This window comes from Hipposideros armiger, unplaced genomic scaffold (assembly GCF_001890085.2).
Source record: "Hipposideros armiger isolate ML-2016 unplaced genomic scaffold, ASM189008v1 scaffold_49, whole genome shotgun sequence".
Lineage (NCBI taxonomy): Eukaryota > Metazoa > Chordata > Mammalia > Chiroptera > Hipposideridae > Hipposideros > Hipposideros armiger.
This window is the reverse complement of record NW_017731399.1, coordinates 3,788,649-3,807,636: the sequence shown is the minus strand read 5'-3', so window position 1 is coordinate 3,807,636 and position 18,988 is coordinate 3,788,649. Positions and strand designations below refer to the sequence as shown.

The following is an 18,988-nucleotide window of genomic DNA, read 5'->3' as shown; positions in this document are numbered from 1 at the left end:
ATATCCTTGCGCGGGGGACCGACGGAGCGGGGCGTTGCCTCGCGCGTCCGCGGGGGACCGGGGAGCGGGGCTGTACGGGGACCGTAGGCGCGAGCCCCGGGCAGGTCCCCAGGAGGAGGCTTCCCTATCGGCAACTGTAAGTCAAGTTCTTTCCTCCGGTCCTTACTTCAGTCTCTCGCTTAGTTCTGCTCACCCCGCCCCGAAAGGCAGCCAGTCTCTGCCTTGGAGAAGCAACACCTGCCGCTCATCTTCGTCTTAGCCCTAGAACAGGGCTCCCACAGTAACGCCGCCCCCCCTCCCGCGAGCTGTAATTACAGGTGCTGGCGCGGGAGGGGGCCTGGGGAACGAGGCAGCCACCAACCTCACCCTCGCCAGTCCCCAGAAACTCCGAATTGACTGTGAAAAGAACACCCACCTGGATCAGTGGTGGTGCTAAATTAACGGAGCGTGCACGCCGTTAACTGTGCCAGGTTAAATTTTGCTGAACTTGGCTTATGTTTGCCGTTTTATCCTTGTCACCTGAAGCCATTGTATGCTTAAAAACATTAGCGAGAACATTGGTAGAATTACAGATTTTAAAATTTAAGCATACAAGTCAGTACTTGTGCGGTGTTTTGTACTGAACGAGGGCACACTGCTCATGTCATTCTCCGGTATAGTGACATGTACACACACGCACACACACTGCATACACTGCACAGACGGAACACACACCAGACGGCCCCCAGTATACACACTGCACTCGCACATATTACGTGCATGCACACACCAAACTCCACAAGGCACTCAGCGCGCGCGAACGCACCCACACCCACACCCCCCCACACACACACACTACATCGTACACGTGCACACACTGTACATACATGCACTGCTTAAGGAGCCTGCTGTGGAGCTTAGCTTCCCCAGTACAAAGAAATACTGGCTTGATTTTAAAGTAGGATACAATTAACACTTTGAAAGCTTTTAAGTTGAGTTTTAAAAGTGTCTTCAGAGACTTTTTAATAAAAATATATTAACGAGTTTTTAAACAACTGGTGTAATGGCTTTTTAAAAAGGAATCTTACTGAGTTAAAACAGTGGGTCTGATTGCTTTAATTCGGAACTCCCTGTCTTTCAACAAGAAGTATTTTTAATTGTTCTCTTTTTCCCCCTCTCTGAAACCCTGAAAGTTACTCTTGAACTTTTAGAAGCCAGTTGTAGGCCGGCCTTTTCTACCCGCCTTATGTGGGTGGCGCGACCGGGGCTTGGTTGCGCCCCACGGCGTTCCCTCCTGCCCCCCTGTTCTTCTGCGGGTCTCCTGGTCTGTGGGCAGCAAGGAGGGACACGCCCCCGCCCGCCCGCAAGGCCGCGGACTGAGCTCGGGGCTCGCGGTCGGGCTGTGCCTCTTCTGCCCCCTCCCGCTCCAACCCCGGCCTCTCCCGCAGGCCGTGATGCAGCTGCTCCTGCTCGTGTCCCTGCTGGTGGCCCCGGCGCCCGGGTCCTCGGTGAGTGCGGCCCTGCCGGGCCCCGGGACGACCTTGCTGGGGAGACGGGCGCGAGGGTCTCGGCAGGGAGGATGCCCGGGGCTTAGGACCGGGGAGGAAACGCCCGGTGTCTGCTGGAGACCCCCGGCGGTGTCGACAACCCCAGGAGAGGGACAAAGCCCGGGAAGATGGGGTGGGAAGAAGCCAGCCCTCAGTTGAGCTCCTTCAAAAAGAGGTGGGACCTTGAAGCCGTCTGGCAAAGGCGCCCATCTCTGCCTGCCTGGCTGCGGGGATTGCAGTTTGCAGGAATGGCACCTTCCTAGCGCCCTCCCCCTTCAGAAAGTGCTGGGTGCACGTTATGCTGGGGTGGTCTTCCAAGGCAGAAGGAAGAGGGTAATACTGGCATCAGACAAGGTGCAGGGCTAGGCGTCCCACCTGCCACCTGCCTGGAACCAAATTCCACTGCCCCTCAGCTGTTTGGACCTAGACGTTTGGGATGCCCGCCGTGCCCTGCCCCACCGAGGGGTTAGCATCGGGAGCAGGGCTATCAGTAGAACCTTCTGAGCTGATGGAAATATTCTGTATCTGTGCTGTCCAGTTAGATAGACGCTGTGTTCATGTGACTATTGAGCACATGAAATGTGGCTAATGCAATTGAGGAACTGAATTTTTTATTTGATTTCATTTTAATTTAAATAGACACATGTGGCTAGTGGCTATGGCATTCGTGCAAATTTAGAGAGTGGACACAGAAGCCAACTGGTGATCAGAGTAGCCGTTTCATTATCAGGAGCCCAAAGGACGGGGCTCCCTGGACAGCCACATGGATCCTGAGGAGATAGGGAATCTTCCACACTGCCAGACCCATGTTTGGCCCGGGGAGTGGAAGGGGGGGGGTTTGCAGACCTGGGCTTGGTCCTGGAAGCAGCTCCTGCCAAGTCTCCTGGTAGGATGGTAGGGGCAGAGGCAGCCAGACCCCTCTCCACGAGGGAGACCCACAGCCTTGACCAGACCTCTGTGAGGCAGGCAGGTGAGAGAGAAAGAACCACACTTTGCTGCCTTGGGGAGGGCTGAGGAAATGCTGCCTCTGTGGAAATGTGAGCTGAGGATGAGAAGGGCTGCAAGGGGCAGGCAGGGATGGACAACAGCGGTGGGCAGCGGGCACTCCTCCAAAGCCGGACCGATCCAGTGGGGGCTGCAATCAGAGCTGTGAGTGGGCTAGAGCTCTCCTTCCTCACGTCCTCCCCACCACCTGCCAGCTTCCCAGTCACCTCTGCCACCCCATGGGCCTTGCTCCCCAAATGCCACTTCTGAGGTCCTTGGTGCAGGCTTCCTCCTGTTGCATGATGTCCACACCTCAGGTGGAGAGGCCACAGTGCCAGTGTCAAGACCCCAGGATGAAACCCAGAGGCACCCCTAACAGCTGCGTGATCCTAAGCAAACCACCAGGCCATAGGTTCCTTTAATTTGGGGGTAACGTGCCCATCTATAGGTTGCCCTGCAGGTGAAAAGAGTCAAGGTCCACAAAGTGCCCTGGGTCCTAGTAGGTACTTTTTCACTTAGAAACACCTGAGTAGCCTTCTCCCACCTGCTGGGCTGATAGCTCTCCTGCCCTCTCCTCTACTGTCTGGGAGAAGGTGTGGCCCAGGCTCACAGCTCAGCTGCCTGGGTTTCTGGTTCTAGCTGGGGCAGGATCCACACAGGATACCTGAGCACTTCTGGGCCGTTCTAGTGCTGACGGGTCAGCTTGAACAGAGTGAGTAGGGGATTAAGGAGAGTAAAGCAAAGATGCAGCCTTACTGCCCCCAGTCCCCAGCCTGTCAGGGAGAGGCTTCCTGAGGTGATGGACTTCCAGTCCCCCCACCCTCACCTGCACCCACCCTCTCACACACTCACACCTAAGCACCTTGGGCAGCCGGTGCCCCTGGAATAGCACAGCAGGAAAGGGGGCTCCTGAGTAGTCCCAGGTGGGAGTTGCAGGAGGAGTGGGTGGGGTGCTGAGCACAGCAAGCAGCAGGCAGGTGAGGACAGGCCAAGGTGAGGGCAGGCTGGACCAGCTCATTCTGGCTTCACACCATCAGCCTGTGGTTTGGGTAATTATAGGGAAACAAAATGTGCCTGTGCCGCTTGTTCGTGGCTGAAAGTGCTTTTTTCCCTCAGACAGTGTAGAGTAGTGAACAGGGCATGGTTCTAGAATCGGGCAGGCTAGGTCCCTCAATCAAGCCTGCGGATGGCCCCAGGCAAGTGGATGCCTGCCTCACAGGTGCTGGGCATGAGGCAAGAGGATGTTTGTAAGGCTCGGTACTTAGAAGGCCCTGTGTTCAGGCCAGTCCTTCCCTCACCCCCACCTAGCTGCCACAAGGTGGCTGGGTGACAGGGGAGCTCATTGTTGTCTCTTCCACACCAATAAGCCCAGCCCTGCCCCCCCGGGAAGGGTGGATTGAGGAGGCTCAGTGGCTGTGCTTCAGGAGCAAGCCTGAATCCAGACAGGCCTCGGTCAGAGGATAATTAGTAACTAGACCAAGGCCGGCAGGATGAGAAAGGAGCATTCTCTGTGGGCCGCTTCCAGAATTCTTATACTGTGGTGATGAGACTGTGTGTGTGTGTGTGTGTGTGTGTGTGTGTTGGGGGGTGAGGAGGAAGGGATGCTGGCGGTCCCTGGAAAGTCACCCTCCACCCCCAGCGCTCAATCACTTCCCCTTCAAAATAGGACTTGATCAAGTACATTTCAGTTTCAATTTCATTTGAGAACACTTTGATATTCTGGTTCACCGGTTTTCAAAAGCTTGACGAGTTTGTCCCAGTTAGAACTGAAGAACAAATGATTTGAAGAGTGAAAGCTAAGACCTTTGGACTGGCTGGCCCTTCCTTCTTGGTTTTGTGCACGGTTCAGCAAATTCAGTATGATTTGTTCTGATTCAGGGTTCTGGCTCTATTATAAAGCGAGGATAACTAGGTGTTTGGCATCCTGGTGTTAGAGCTGAGCTGTGAGGGACCTGCGGGTGCCTAAACCTGTTTCCCCCTGAGACCCTGTGAAGTTGTTCAAGGCTCACTGTGGGAGGCAGAGCTTGCTTTCCCACATTAGGACTTGAGTTCTTTGTCTGGAAAATGGGAGTGACATTTTTTTTTTTTCTCTAGAGGTTCTTATGTGGTGATGCACTAAAAATAACATCCCCTTCCAGCAAACAGGACATACTTCCAGTATACCTTCTGCCTCCTGGCAAAACAGTGAAGTCAAGTCTAACACCTGTCCAGCTCCGTAGGACTCATCTGTGTCTCCCTTGGTTGCCCTAGTGGAGTAGGTGGGAGCAAAGGCCTGTGGTGGAGCTGACCTGATGTTGTGTCCACTTGTTCCTATGTGGCTACCTCTCTCTGCCCACTTTTCTTATCCATGCACTGGGGTAATAATATCCACCCACAGGTTGCTGTGCAGATGAAATAGTCAAGGTTCACAAAGTGCCCTGGGCCCTATTAAGTGCTTTCTGCCTTAGAAACACCTGAGTAGCCTTTCCCCACCTCCTCTCCAGCAGTGTGTGAGCCCAGATGTTGGCTTCTGAGGGTTAAATGAGAGAACGTGGGTAGCATGTGGATTTCTGATGCCAGCTACAGGGTGTTAGATCGTCATGGTGAAAAACTGTATCCATTAGGATTATATTCCTATTATGGAGTCCCAAATAGCAGTCCTTCAACAAGAGAGACTTGATTCCTCTCTCACTTAAACAAGAAGCCTGGGGATGTTTGGCGTCACAAAGTCCTCTAGGCTCTAGGATCCTTGTAGCTTTGCTTCACTGTTTGAAGCCTCTATTCGTAAATTACCTCATAGTCCAGAAGGCTGCTCTGACACCAGCCATCACACCTGCTTTCCAACCAACAGGAGTACAGGAGGAAGAAGAAAAAGGACAAATGCACATGCAAGCTATGTCTTACAGAGATTACTGGAGTCTGGCAGCAAGAAACCACAACCTCTTCTCACATACCACCATCACAACACTATCACCACACACACAGGATTAGATTAACTTCTTATTTTAATAGGCCAGAGCTACAGAAACTTCCTGAAGTGAGGTCATCACACAGGGCAGAAGCAGTTGCAACAAGGTTTGCTGTGTCTTTTGCCCTCTAGATCCTGGTGAAGCATGGCACTGCCTGCGGTAACACTCCCAGCCTACCTGAGAATCCCCTCTGTTCTTCTTGCCCTTTTATAGCTCCCTCCTGGAAGGGCCCGCTCTGCTGACCCAGGGACTGCCATGCAAGGGAATGTTTGCAGACATCTTGATTGTCAAACCAGGCTCTGCACAGGCCAGGGGTTGGCATCATCAGTGTGCACTTACTTCTCTGCCCCCGCTTGGTGTTTTCCCCACCATGCCTGGCAAGGAGCAGGAGCTGGCTACTTTGACAGATGCAAAGGCCTGGCTCTCAGCTCCTTCTGGTGAAAGCCGGCCAATTCTGTAAATGAATATGTTTGGGATGCCTAGCAAGTGTTGCCAACTCCTGAAGGGCTGGCTGTAGGAGAGAGAACCCCAGACTCTCTGAATGAGCAGGGGGAGTGTTATTTTTAGGCAGGAGGCTTGGATGAGCCTCTGAGTGCCCTTGTGGGGGCTCCAAGTGTTAACTCAAGATCTCGAGTGTGTCTTTTCCTCTAGGCTCCCAAGGTGAGGCGGCAGAGTGACACGTGGGGCTCCTGGGGTGACTGGAGCCCCTGTAGCCGAACCTGTGGGGGAGGCATCAGCTTCCGGGAGCGCCCCTGCTACTCACAGAGGTAGGGGAGGCTAGACTGCGCCAGCTGGTTAAAAGAGAGCAGGCCCAAGGGAGTTGGCTGGGTCCTGGGCCAGCTCTGGGTCACAAAGGCAGAACCCACCACCCAACAGACTTGTCTTGGGAGCAGCGTGGATGGAGCATTTGAAATCAAGTCATTTCCCATGTACTTACAGTCTGATTTCAATAATCAGCCTTAAGTGCGAGGATCTGGAGCCATGCCTACTTCATCCACCTCTGAGTCTACCTCCTAACGCAGGGTGGGCATAGGGCAGATGCAGTAAATTCCTGTTGAATTAATAATCTTCAACAATGCTACATTGTGCAGTTTCTCTACCTTCAGCCACTTTGTCAAGTATAGATATTTCCCACTTCAAGTGAATTAAGACCTACTATGTGCCCTGCACTCTGATAGGTGCTATAGAGGGGTGGGCACAAAAGAAGGGGTGATGACACCTTGCCTGTCAGTGGGCTTAAATGACTGTTCCTGCGAACCTCGTGTGAAGAAGAGAAAGAGGTGCGCTATTATTCTAAGCGCCTTGTGGTCATTCACTCCTTAAATGGCAGAATATCCGTATCAGGTTGGTATATATTTTATTTTATCTCCAAGGGCAGAATTTGGGGCTTCTCTGGAAATCTGCCTTCAGAGGCAGAGTGGTCCAGATTTAGACTCCAGGATAGTTAGGCTTCTGAGTCTCCTCTCAAGTACGAATCACTGCTGGCACCTCCCTCCCCAACCTGGGAGTCCCACAGGGACTGAGGGGGCCTGCGGGAGAGCCCCAGGAGGGGGCGTGGGTGTTGGGTCAGAGGGCTTGGGGCTTCCTGGTCCTCTTGTCCTGCAGGAGAGATGGGGGCTCCAGCTGTGTGGGCCCCGCCCGGAGCCACCGCTCTTGCCACACCGAGGTAAAGCCCACGTGGAAAGGCCCGGCCAGCTTTCCAGACCCCCTGCCAGGCTGACACCTGGGCCCTGGGGCGCCCTCCTGTCAGAGCACAGCCAGGGCTGCGCGGGAAATCCCTTCCTCACCTCACACGGAATGACAAAAATGACAGCTGACAGCTTCCCCTCCAGCTGACCTGGGGGGATGGATAACCCTGGGGCCACTCCACCTCCCCGAAGCTGCACAGAGGTGGGGGGGACAGGACCTGCCCTCCCCAGGACCAATGGGGTGGGCAGACCCCAGGGGTGTGTCCACTTCCTCCTCCCTTGCCCCCTCCGCCCCCGCAGAGCTGCCCTGATGGTGCCCGCGACTTCCGGGCGGAGCAGTGCTCGGAGTTCGATGCCCACGAGTTCCAGGGCCGGCGGTACAAGTGGCTGCCTTACTACGGGGGTAAGGGCGAGTGGCCTCCAAAGCGGGGGTTCCTGTTGCCCCACCCTGCGTTTTCCTGTGCTGGTCCCCATCTTTTTGGGATCTCTTTTATACGTTGACTTTTAATTTCACATTTCTTATTACCATATTATAGACACTTTGTTCAATTACATTTAAAAAAAATCAGGAGTACCCCCAGCATGTGCCCATCAAAGCACAACAGTGGTGACCATCTTGGGCCTTTCCATCCTGTTTTCCCTCTGTGTACATGGCCATGGATATGCCATTTTGAGCCCTGTTTTTGGCCTGCTCTGCAGTGCATTCCTCGTGCTGCATGGAGGCCGTGGAGAGGAGCGGGGGCTGCGTTTGGGCTGCAAGGGGCTTGGTATAGCAAGAGCCCATGTGCTCAGGATCTCTGGGGCCAGACTGTGGGCTCTGGGTAACTTTGAGCAGAGTGTATGTTGTTCATTTTTAGAGCCATACAGTTCAAGAAAAAACAAAACAAAACACTAATGTGTATGTAATTAAAACATTTTAAATGAGTCAAGGTAGCTTAGGATAACTTTTCTGAGCATTAATTTTTCACTGCTCACTGCAAATGACTCCTGGAAACTCTGTGGCACTCTGGACTCCAAGTTATAGAACATTTATATCCTATGTGTGCTGTGGGGTGGAGGGGAGGGGAGCCTTGGCTAGAGGGGGTGGCCCCAGTGAGGGCCATTGGCATTCATTGCTCCTCCTGGATCCTGAGGTGAGCATATGTTGAAAATAATTTAAATATATCTATATTATAGAAAAATTGGAACACAGAGGTAAGGTTAAAAGGGTCATTGAAGGATGCCTTCTTTGTTGTGGAGGTGATTACAATCCTATTAACACTTTTAGGCTGTTTAAACAATGTGTATATAGTATTAGATAAATATAAAAATTAAAACAAGAAGAAAATGACAAAATTAAAACAAAAAAATGGGATCACTGCTAGCTTTTTATTCTAGCCCTTTTCACGTTATTTTCTGTATACATATATTTACGTATCTGTAATTATGGCATAGTACCATTTTGCATTCTGTGTTATAAGCATCTTCCCACATTATTGTATAGTCTTCATGATTTTAAAACTTTTATTAAATTTATTGGGCTGACATTAGTTAGTAAAAATATATAGGTTTCAAGTGTACAATTCTATAATACATCATCTGTATATTGCACTGTGTGTTCACCACCCAGAGTCAGTTCTCCTTCCATCACTATATATTTGACCCTCCTAAACCCTCTTCTACAACCCACCACCCTCACCCTCTGCTAACCACTAAACTGTTGTCTATGTTTATAAGTTTTTGTTTGTCTTGTTCATTTGTTTCTTTCAGTTTTATATCCCACATATGAGTGAAATCACATGGTTCTCGACTTTTTCTATCTGACTTATTTTGCTTAGCACGATAACCTCAAGATCCATCCATATTGTCACAAATGGCACTATTTCATCTTATGGCTGAGTAATATTTCATTGTATATATGTGCCACATTTTCTTTATCCAATTATCTATCAAAGGACACTTCAGTTGTTTCCATGGCTTGGCCACCATAAATAATGCTGCAATGAACATGGGAGCACATATATCTTTACAGATAAATGTGTTTTTTTTTTGGTAGATACCCAGAAGAGGGATTGCTGGGTCATATGATAATTCTATTCTTAATTTTTTGAGGAACCTCCATACTATTTTCCATAGTGGCTGTACCAATTTACATTCCCACCAGCAGTATATGAGGGTTCCTTTTTCTAGTCTTCATAATTTTTAACAGCAATTGTAAGCATGTATAACATTCTATTGATAGGTTATAATTTCCTTCAAGAGTTGCTGATTATTATACTTGGATTTGTAAATAACACTGAGATAGACCTCTTCAGGTGTCTGGCTTTTCCCTTATTGTGCAATTTTTATTGTCTTGATCCCCAGAGATACAGCAGTTTTGTGGAGAGTGCCCCCTCTCTCTAAGATAGGGGTGCAACTCTGAGTCACTTGGGGGGCTGCTGCTAGGGCTTTCTCTCCCCTCATTTGTGTGCTTCTGGCCCTGCCCACACTCCCCTGTGGCTAGGATAGGTTTTGGCTGGGATCTCAGGTTTCCTCTCTTGCCTGCCCCAGCTCCCAACAAATGTGAGCTGACCTGCATCCCCAAGGGGGAGAGCTTCTACTACAAGCACAGGGAGGCCGTGGTAGACGGGACGCCCTGCGAGCCTGGCAAACGGGACGTCTGTGTGGAGGGCAGATGCCGGGTGAGTTGTGCCTCCCCAGACCCCCCACCTTGGAGCTCGCGTGGGGCTTACTGTAGGATGTCTCCCTGCACTGCACCAGCAAGGCCAGTGGCCCTCGTAAGCTTGAATGTCTTCCCAAAACGAACTTTTAAGGTACTTTGCATCGTAGATGCCCTAGGACCCTCTTACCTTTACCCTTTGAAAATGAACCCCACAGTAAGAGTAACTCTGTGGGTGGTAAGCTACAGAAACCCAACTAAAACTGACTTAAGGAAAAAAAAAATTGAAAGATGAGCTGGCTGGTTGCAGGTTTCTGAACGGTGCTGCTGGAAATCCCTCTCTCCTTGCCTTTTGGCTTTTCCTCTCCTGGGGCTCAGCATTAGGATCAGGCAGGTTCTTCCTGTGAGGCGTGAAGATGGCCACCAGCAGCTCCAAGCTTCTGTCCCAGCCTGGCAGCTGCCCAGGAAAAGGTGCCCTATTCCCAGGAGTTTCAGCGACCTGGGGTTACTTCCGATTTGTCTTGGCTTGGGACTCCCCTCAACCACTCTCTTGAGCATGGTGTACAGCCCACTGATTTGCCCAAACCCACTGTTGGAGAGGTCCATCCAAAGACTGTAGGAGAGAGGTGGCCTCCAAAGGAAAATGAGGTGGTGTCACCAGAGAAGGGGAGCTAAGTGCTGAGCGGGCAAAAGAGGTGGCTTGTCAGCCACGGGCCAGATCCAATATTACTCAGACCTCGATATTTCTTGGCTAGGTGGTTCACCTGAGAGTTTTTAAAATTGCTGCAAATCTCCAAAAGATTTTCCAATATATTTATTTTTAAAAAATGTACGTATAAGTGGACCTGTGAAGTTCAAACCTATGTTGTTCAAGGGTCAGTTATAGTTACTGCTCCTCCCTGACCTGGCCAGGCAACCAGGGTTCGAATCCTGGTGTACCTGACTCCAGTCTCTCCCGCTTCTCCTCATCTCTGCCTGGTAGGTTGTCGGCTGTGACAACAACCTAGACTCAACAAAGCAGGAAGACAGGTGTCTGCAGTGTGGGGGTGATGGCACGACCTGCTACCGTGTCACAGGAACCTTTGATGCCAGTGACCTCAGCAGAGGTGGGGGTCTATAGACAGTTGAGACAATGTCCCTTCCTGCTCTGGCTGAGTCACCCTCACGGCACTGAGAAGGACTGACCTGGTGTTCAGGTCATGCCCAAAAGGCTCAGGGTGGAGACCAAACCCTTTCACAGGAGCCCGTAGGACCACTCTGGTTAGGACCTCTGCCCACTCATCCAGTGTAATCTCATAGTGCCGCTCTCCAGATGTCCCTCCCTATCTCTTTCTCCATTGTCCCCATCTGTCCTCTCCCCAGTCAGTTTGGGTGCCCAAGCCTGCCTGCCCCCCTGGCGTTTGTGAAACTCTTTCCTCCTTCAGGAACACTCTTTCCCAAGCAGCTCAGCCCCGCTGTCTCTCCTGCTTGCCCTTCCTGATCCCATCTGTGCTGCCAGGGACTTAGCGTCCTTGGGGCCACCTCCTCCCTGTGGCTCGGGTGGTCCCAGAGTCTTTCTGCTTCCTCAGGCTACAACCAGGTCCTCATAGTTCCCACGGGGGCCACTAGCATCCACATCGAGGAGGTGGCTGCCAGCAGAAATTTCCTGGGTGAGAATGGTTTGGGTCTGGGGGAGATAGGGGTTGTATCAGGGAAGCGGGTGGCCGTGGCAGCTGATGGGGGGCTCACCCCACACAGCGGTGAAGAGCGTCCGTGGTGTGTACTACCTCAACGGGCACTGGACCATCGAGGCTGCCCGAGCCCTGCCCGTGGCCAACACCATCCTGCACTATGAGCGGGGCGCTGAGGGGGACCTGGCACCTGAGCGGCTCCATGCCCGGGGTCCCACCTCGGAGCCCCTGGTCATCGAGGTAAGCTGGGCTGGTAGGAGAGGCCTCCGAGGTGAAGGGGGCACCTGGTCTCCAGGAGGATATGGTGGGGGCTCAGGCCTGAAGCCGGCAGGAAGGCTGCGGGAATGGGGTAAGGGGAGGCCCCGCTGGCGACAGACCTCATTGAGGACCCCCTGCTCAGCTCATCAGCCAGGAGCCCAACCCCGGCGTGCGCTATGAGTACCATCTGCCTCTGAGTGCCCCCAGGTCTGGCTTCAGCTGGAGCCATGGCTCGTGGAGTGAATGCAGTGCTGAGTGTGGCGGAGGTGAGGGCCTGGCCCAGGGGACGGGGCAGTCCTCTCCTTGGGGCCTTCCAGTCCTACGGGGGAGGTGGACAAGTAGATGAAATATCTGCAAGTCATGGGATCACCTTGGGGAAACCCAGGGGTTGGGGGACTCCATGAAGGGCCCCCACCTAAGCTAAGAGAAACAGAGGCCATGGCATTTCATAAGAGATGGTACTCTGTTGGCAGTGGAGGCAGGGCCTGGAGCTGATGACCAGCTGTCATAGTGGGGCTTGGTCACTCACAGATAAAACTCTCCAAGCCTCAGTTTACTCATCTGTAAATTGGGGATGATGATGGCACCTAGCCCAGGGGATAGTTTGAGGCTTAATCAAGGTGACACTTGGGATGTGTCCAGAACGGTGCCTGGCCCAGAGAACACATTTGGTGAATGTTGACTGACCAGCTGCCCACTATGGCCGGGCCTCTGCAGGTCACCAGTCCCGCCCAGTGTTCTGCACCATTGACAATGAGGTCTACCCTGACCACATGTGCCAGCACCAGCCACGGCCAGCCAACCGCCGCTCCTGCAGCCCTCAGCCCTGCCCACAGACCAAGCGGTGAGGCCCTTGCCAGTTCTTCCACCCATGGCGGGGCCCAAGCACTTGGGTGGGAGGCAGTGGGGTGCCTAGGCTGCTTTAGGTGTTGAGCAAAGAGGTTGGGTGGCCTAGTGCTTCCCACAGCTGTGGCTACAGTGGGGTGGGGGGAGGCAGCTGTCACTGGGGGAGACTGGAGGGGTCTGAGCATGCGGCCCAGTGCCCAGAATGTCCAGGCTGGTGGCAGGAGGGTTGGGGAAGATACTGGCGGTCCCATCTGTCTGAGCCATCAAGGCACTGGCTCAGCAGATGCTCAGGAGTGGGCCCGGGATTGGGCCAAAGGGCCTGTGGGCGTCTGCAGTGCCTTTGTTCCTGTGCAAAGGACCTCTTACCTGTACCAGCCCAGAGCGCATGGCTTGCTGGGGCCCAGCGTGTGTGTGAACTGGTAATCTGCAGGCCACAGGCTCCCTGCAGGGCTGGTGCAGTACTTCCACCCTCGTGGCCTTGGTGGCAGCTGGCCTCATGGGATGGTGGTGAGCTTGGCTTTGCATGTGTGATGGGCACTGCCGTTTCCTCTGGGTCCATGTGCCAAAGGACCAGGCATGGCCACTCCACACATGGGTGAGCGTGGCCCCTCTGGGAGATCCCCCAACTAAAGTCAGACCCTGAGGAAATGGAGTCTGTCTGGGGGTGACGGGGCCTGGTGAGAAGGAGAAAGGGAGATGCGGGTGAGGATGTGTGAGAGGGAGGCAGCCAGGCTCTGTGTTGTAAGGACCCAGTGCACAGTGGCAGGAGATGGTGAGCAGGGCTTGGCTCTTGGCCTTGGTGCAGAGCACTTTGCCCCCCAGTTGCACAGGCCTGGATGTTCAGAAGATGGGGCAGGTTGGGGAGGTCCCCAGTCCACTCCCGTGTGTGAGAGCTGGTGCCCCCTCAGCCTGGGCTTTGGTCCCCTGCTTCTGGGCCAGCCTTACCAACTCCTGCTCCCTGCCAGCTGGAAGACTGGGCCCTGGGCGCCCTGCTCAGCCTCGTGTGGAGGTGGCTCCCAGTCCCGCTCCGTCTACTGCATCTGGTCCAATGGGGCTGGCGTCCAGGAGGCTGTCGAGGAGGCCGAGTGTGCAGGTCTGCCTGGCAAGCCCCCTAGCACGCAGGCTTGCAACCTGCAGCATTGCGCAGCCTGGAGCGTGGAGCCCTGGGGAGAGGTGAGGCCCCTGCCCGGCCCAGGAGGGGATGGGGTGGAAATCAGGAGCTGGGTCGTGGGCCTGGGCAGCAGCAGGACAGGGTTGGAAGGCTTGTCGTCCACCGTGGAAACATACTGGGAGGTAAAGTGACCTGCTGGGTTGTCTTGGAAGCTGTGGCCAAATCTAGGACAAGGAGCAGGTGCTTGGACTCCTTCTTCAGTGCTCTTCCTCCTTCTCTAGGGTCCCAGGTAGGTGGGAAAGGCTTTGCCTCGGACACATTGGTTGGGGGCAAAGAAGGAGCTGGTACTATCTGGGTCTGCTGGTTACTGCTTCCAGCACCTACAGATGTCCCAAGTTGCAAACGAGGGAGTATGGAACACGCACCTCAGCCTGGTGTCAACAGCTATGGTTCATGCTGTGTGACCTCAGGAGAGTGACTCAGCCTCTCTGGGCCTGGGAGCTGGACATGGGCAGTAGGGTGCTGTCTGCCCACCATGCTAGGACAGTTTCTAGCTGTCCAACCAAGCATGGCTCCTCTGGGCAAAGACAAGCTCCTGCTGATGGCCTGGTCCTTACAGTGCTCTGTCAGCTGTGGCTCTGGGGTCCAGAAGAGGAGCGTCACTTGCCGGGGTGACCAGGGGTCTCTGCTCCATGCCACAGCATGCTCCTTGGAGGACCAGCCACCTCTCACTAAGCCCTGTGTGCATGATGACTGTCCCGTCCTCAATGACCAGGCCTGGCACATCGGTGCCTGGGGCCTAGTGAGTGCTTGCCTCCCACCCATACCTGCTGCCCTATTCCGGTCCCTTGGGTCTCTGGGAGGCAGCTGCACACATGCCTGTCCTTGGATCTGACATGCGTCACCAGCCACCTTCTCCCTCCTTCCTTTCCTCCCTTCCTCCCTCCCTTGTGGGTACCCCTACCCCCACCTTCAGGGTCTCTCCCTAAGCATGCATGTTCTCTCTTCCCACCCCCACCCTGTGGGCCCCAGTGCTCCAAGAGCTGCGGCTCGGGCACTCGGAGGCGCCAGGTCATCTGTGCCATTGGGCCACCCAGCCACTGTAGGAGCCTGCAGCTGTGGAAACCTGCAAGCGTGGAGCCCTGTAACACGCAGCTCTGCCATCTTCCTCCCGGTAAGGACAGGAGGGGCAGAGCCTGGTCTGACTTCTTTCCCCACTACAAACCTAGCCAGCACTTCCTGCCTCTGGGCCTTTGCTGCGTCAGCCACCTGGACTACTCTCTTCCTACATCTCCTTTTACTGAAGCCTTTGCCGCCCATAAAGTCCAGTTCTAAGCAACCTCGCTCACGAGCCCTATTTTTTCCCCCTCAGAGGCAGCATCCTACCCCCAGAGCTCACTGTCACCCTTAGGTTAGTGTCCTTGGCTGCAGTGGTTGTATATGGCTAAGATGCCATTAGGCCTACTAGCTATAGGCTTCTTGATGGCCGGGTACTTGACTTCCTTATTCCTGTCTGTACCCCCCACAGAACTTAGCTAGCATGTGGTAGGTGCTTAGTAAGTGTTTGTTGAATGACTGAGTGACTGAGTGCAGAGGAGGGAGGTGGCCCAGGAAAGTTGGTCTTCACACACTTTTTCTGCTTCTGTATTCCCCCTTTCCTTCCCTTGCATCCCCCCTGGGAAAGAAGGTGTCCCAGGCATGAGAAGCTGCAGCAGGAAGGGCACAGAGGGCAGCACGTGCTTGGTGTGAGGTTGTGATATTGGGAGGTGGCCTTCTGACAGGCGTGTTTGTCCCTGACGTGCTAGTGGTGGAGGCAGTAGGATTCCGATGGAGATACATGGTAGCGTGGCTAAGAGCCAGTGGCCTGGAGTCAACAGCTAACCTGGTTCAGATCTCCACTCCATTGCTGACCAGCCATGTGGGCATGGGCAACTGCCTCTCCTCTCCGGTTCTCGGTTTGCCCTTCTGTACAATGGGGTTAGAGCGACTTTCCAGGCTTGTGGTGAGTCACTGGCAGGGTGCCTGAACACACAGTGCTGGAGAAGCAAAGCATCGGCCTTTGGGGTGGTGAGGCTGGGTGGGGGCTCCTGGGTGCCTTGGCCTGGCCTTGGCCCTCACGGTGCACGAGCAGAGGGCTCCTCGGCTCCCACGAGTCCAGCTCTCTAGAGCTACTCACTGTCCCAGGACCCTGGACGCCTTCCTGGAATAGGGGGCCCTCCAGAAAGGCATTCACATAGGTAAAAAGGAAGGAAATGGAGAGGGAATTTCAGGCCAGTTGAGTTGTTAACAAAAAAAGCCTTCATTGCTATTTTTATAATTATGAAAACAATGTATGTTCACTGTGAAAAATTTGGAGAAATCTGAAAAGTAGTATATAGAAACTTCAATTTCCCTCGGTCCCATCCATCAGTGGGATAAATCTTTAGTATACTTCCTTGTAATGTGAGTGTGGTTTTCTCTCTGCCTTTTTGCTCTTAATGCTGTTTGGTGTGGTGATTTCTTGGGGCTTCACAGAAGTCCATAATGGGTGAGAATTGAGACTTGAGGTGATTTCTGGTGATCTGGGTACTGTCACTGACGCTGTAATGCATACTGGTGTAAGCCCAGGAGGAGGGGCCCACTGGGGCGTGGGCATCCAAGGGGGCACTGGACTCACCCCTGCAACCTCTGCGTGTCCTTCTTTCTAGAATCTGGAGCTGCGCTCACCAGTAGAAATAGAATGCCAGACACACATGCCATTTAAAAGCATCTAAGAACCACATCAAAAAAGTAAAAGGAAACAAATGAATTTATATGTAATAATATATTTTATTTAACCCAATTAAATATATATTTTTTTTACCGTGTAATCAATATAAAAATTATGAACAGGATACTTTACATTCTTTTCTTTTTACAAGATTTAAAAAAAAAAACTAAATCTTTGAAATCCAATGTATGGTGTACGCTTATAGCACATCTCCAGTCAGAAGCTAACATTTCCCTGGCATACTTGATCTAGATTTAGATTTCATAAAGTGTATAGTTGGCAGAGTGGGTTCACTGCCCACGTTGTTTCAAATACACTGAGATGTTTTTCTATAAATGAATCAAGCATCAGTGTTTAAATTTAAAATTCAATTACTCTGAATTAAAGAACGCGAAACTCAGTTTCTGGGTCACCTCGGCCACATTTCAAGTGCTCAGTAACTGAGACCAGTAGAGGCCCAAGAACCGGCCCTCGGCCCAGGGGGTAGGGACAGGGGCAGGAAGTCTAGGGGTGGTTGGTGCTCTTTGGGCTGGGGTGACGCTGAGGGCTGCAGATTCAATTTGTCTAATATGGCCCAGGGGAGTCAGTGAAAGTTGTGGAGCTGGAAGATGAGCTCCTGAAAGCTACTTAGGAGGACAAATTGGGCATCTGCCTAAGGGTCATACTGAAGTGGAGACACGGAAGCAGGAGTCTGGTGAGGGGCGGGCTGCAGAGATTCAAGTGCTAGAAAGAGCAACAGACATGAAGGAACAGGCACTGTCCCAGCAGAGCCTGCTGCCTAGAGGGTGTGTGGGAAAGGGGTGCTGGACCCTAAGTTAAGTCTCAAAAGATGGAAGAGAAGCGTCACAGGACGGGAGGCCGGAGGCGGGGTGGGCTTGGCAGAAAGGTGCCTCTCATGTTGAGATGACAGAGGGACAGAAGGCAGAGATCCCCAGGCTGGCTGGGGACTGTGAATGCAGGGCCTAGGGACTGCAGAAAGCCGGTAGAAGATGATAGAACTGGGGAGGGAGTTTGAATCAGCCTCCCCTGAGGTTTAGGCCTGGGTGGGGTAGGCAATAAAACGAAAACAAGGATTTTACCGCAAATCTACTGGAGTCCTCCCACCCTAAATTATTTTCTAAATATTCCCTGAAGACTGGCAAGATGCAGTCTGTATGGGAATGGAATTTTCACTTATTTTTTTATAACTTTATTCCGTTATGTAGTAGTATGCATATTGGGGGAAATTTGAAAAACATTAACAAATAGAAGGAAGGGACCCCTTCCATCCCCACCCGACCACACACATAGGAAGCACTCAGAAACTTTCACTATGAACATTTGGGGTGTGTTCTGCAAGTCGTCTTCTATGTATTATTAAAAAAAATTCCTTTTGCCTTAATTTACACAGCCTTTGGCATTTTTTTTCTCCAACATTTTACGATGAAAAATCTTTTCAATAACTTCATTGTGGTGGTTAAATATCATATACCATAAAACTCACCATTCTAAATGGTATAATTCATGATTTTTAGTAACCCACCTTCTAAATTCTACAATTAATATTTAGTTATATTTGCTTTTTCGTTATCTATTGTCTATCCTTTCTATCAATCCAATTACTTGTAATATGGAATCTTCTTGTTGAGGTAAAGTTCACATAACATATGGATAACCATTTTAAAGTGTACAGTTTGGTGCTACTTTGTGTATTCTCAATGCTGTACCACTACCAGATCTCTAGTTTCAAAATTTTCATCACCCCATAAAAGCGCCTTGTACCCATTAAGTAATCACTTCCCGTTGACCCGAACCCCCTTCCCTGGCAACCTGATTTCCTTTCTGTCTTTATGCATTTCCCTATCCTGAATTCTATCATAGAAAATGATCAGTAAAACCTTTCGTGACTGGCTTCCTCCACTTAGCTGAGTGTTTCTGAGGTTCATCCAAGTTGTAGCACGTTATCGGTACTTCATTCCTTTTTATGGCTGAATAACATTCAATTATATAGATACACCACCATTTGTTTATCCATTCATCTGCTGATAGGTATTTGGGTTATTTCTGCCTTTTGGCTATTATGAATAATGCTGCTATAAACATTCACATGCAAGTTTCTGTGTGGACATAGGTTTTCATTTCTCTTGGGAATGTACCCAGGTGTGGTATTTCTGGGCCATGTGTTAATTCCACATTTAAGTTTTTGAGGAACTGCAAAGCTTTCCACAGTGTCTGCACCATTTTATATTCCCACCAGCAATGTCTGACGGTTCCCATTTGTCCACATCCGCACCAACACTTATTTCAGATTTTTTTTTTTTAAAGATTTTTATTGGGGAATTGGAGGGATGGTAACAGTGCTGGGGAGTTGGGGGAAGGGGAACAGACAAGTTGCTGTCGCTTTGTTCTTCAGTCTAGTTGTGGAGGATGTTGCTTCACTGGCCCAAGTTGGCACCATCATTGCGCTCTTCCCGGGTGAGGCAGATCAGTCGCCGGCTTTCTGGATGGCCGCTCACTGCGGCTGCTGGCCGCTCACGCTGGCTGCTGGCTACACACGGTAGCCCATGGCAACCCACTGCCACAGGGACTGC

At 52.1% G+C, this 18,988-nt stretch overlaps 1 protein-coding gene across 6 annotated transcripts in view; it reads left to right on the top strand.

Annotated features, from left to right (window-relative positions):
- Nucleotides 1–18,988, top strand: part of PAPLN (papilin, proteoglycan like sulfated glycoprotein) — a 39,702-nt gene that overhangs the window by 1,544 nt on the left and 19,170 nt on the right. For 3 of the 6 annotated variants that reach the window (XM_019640456.1, XM_019640457.1, XM_019640461.1), the window contains exons 2-14: nucleotides 1,428–1,487; nucleotides 6,110–6,225; nucleotides 7,064–7,124; nucleotides 7,447–7,549; nucleotides 9,676–9,806; nucleotides 10,767–10,890; nucleotides 11,353–11,433; nucleotides 11,522–11,694; nucleotides 11,855–11,978; nucleotides 12,430–12,556; nucleotides 13,524–13,731; nucleotides 14,289–14,471; nucleotides 14,702–14,843. In XM_019640456.1, coding sequence (XP_019496001.1) covers nucleotides 1,434–1,487; nucleotides 6,110–6,225; nucleotides 7,064–7,124; nucleotides 7,447–7,549; nucleotides 9,676–9,806; nucleotides 10,767–10,890; nucleotides 11,353–11,433; nucleotides 11,522–11,694; nucleotides 11,855–11,978; nucleotides 12,430–12,556; nucleotides 13,524–13,731; nucleotides 14,289–14,471; nucleotides 14,702–14,843 — 1,627 coding nt within the window. In that variant the 5' untranslated portion in view covers nucleotides 1,428–1,433. Of the gene's footprint in view, nucleotides 1–183; nucleotides 471–1,427; nucleotides 1,488–6,109; nucleotides 6,226–7,063; nucleotides 7,125–7,446; nucleotides 7,550–9,675; nucleotides 9,807–10,766; nucleotides 10,891–11,352; nucleotides 11,434–11,521; nucleotides 11,695–11,854; nucleotides 11,979–12,429; nucleotides 12,557–13,523; nucleotides 13,732–14,288; nucleotides 14,472–14,701; nucleotides 14,844–18,988 lie in introns of those variants that run through there. The other 3 variants (XM_019640459.1, XM_019640458.1, XM_019640460.1) reach the window with 3 other exon arrangements.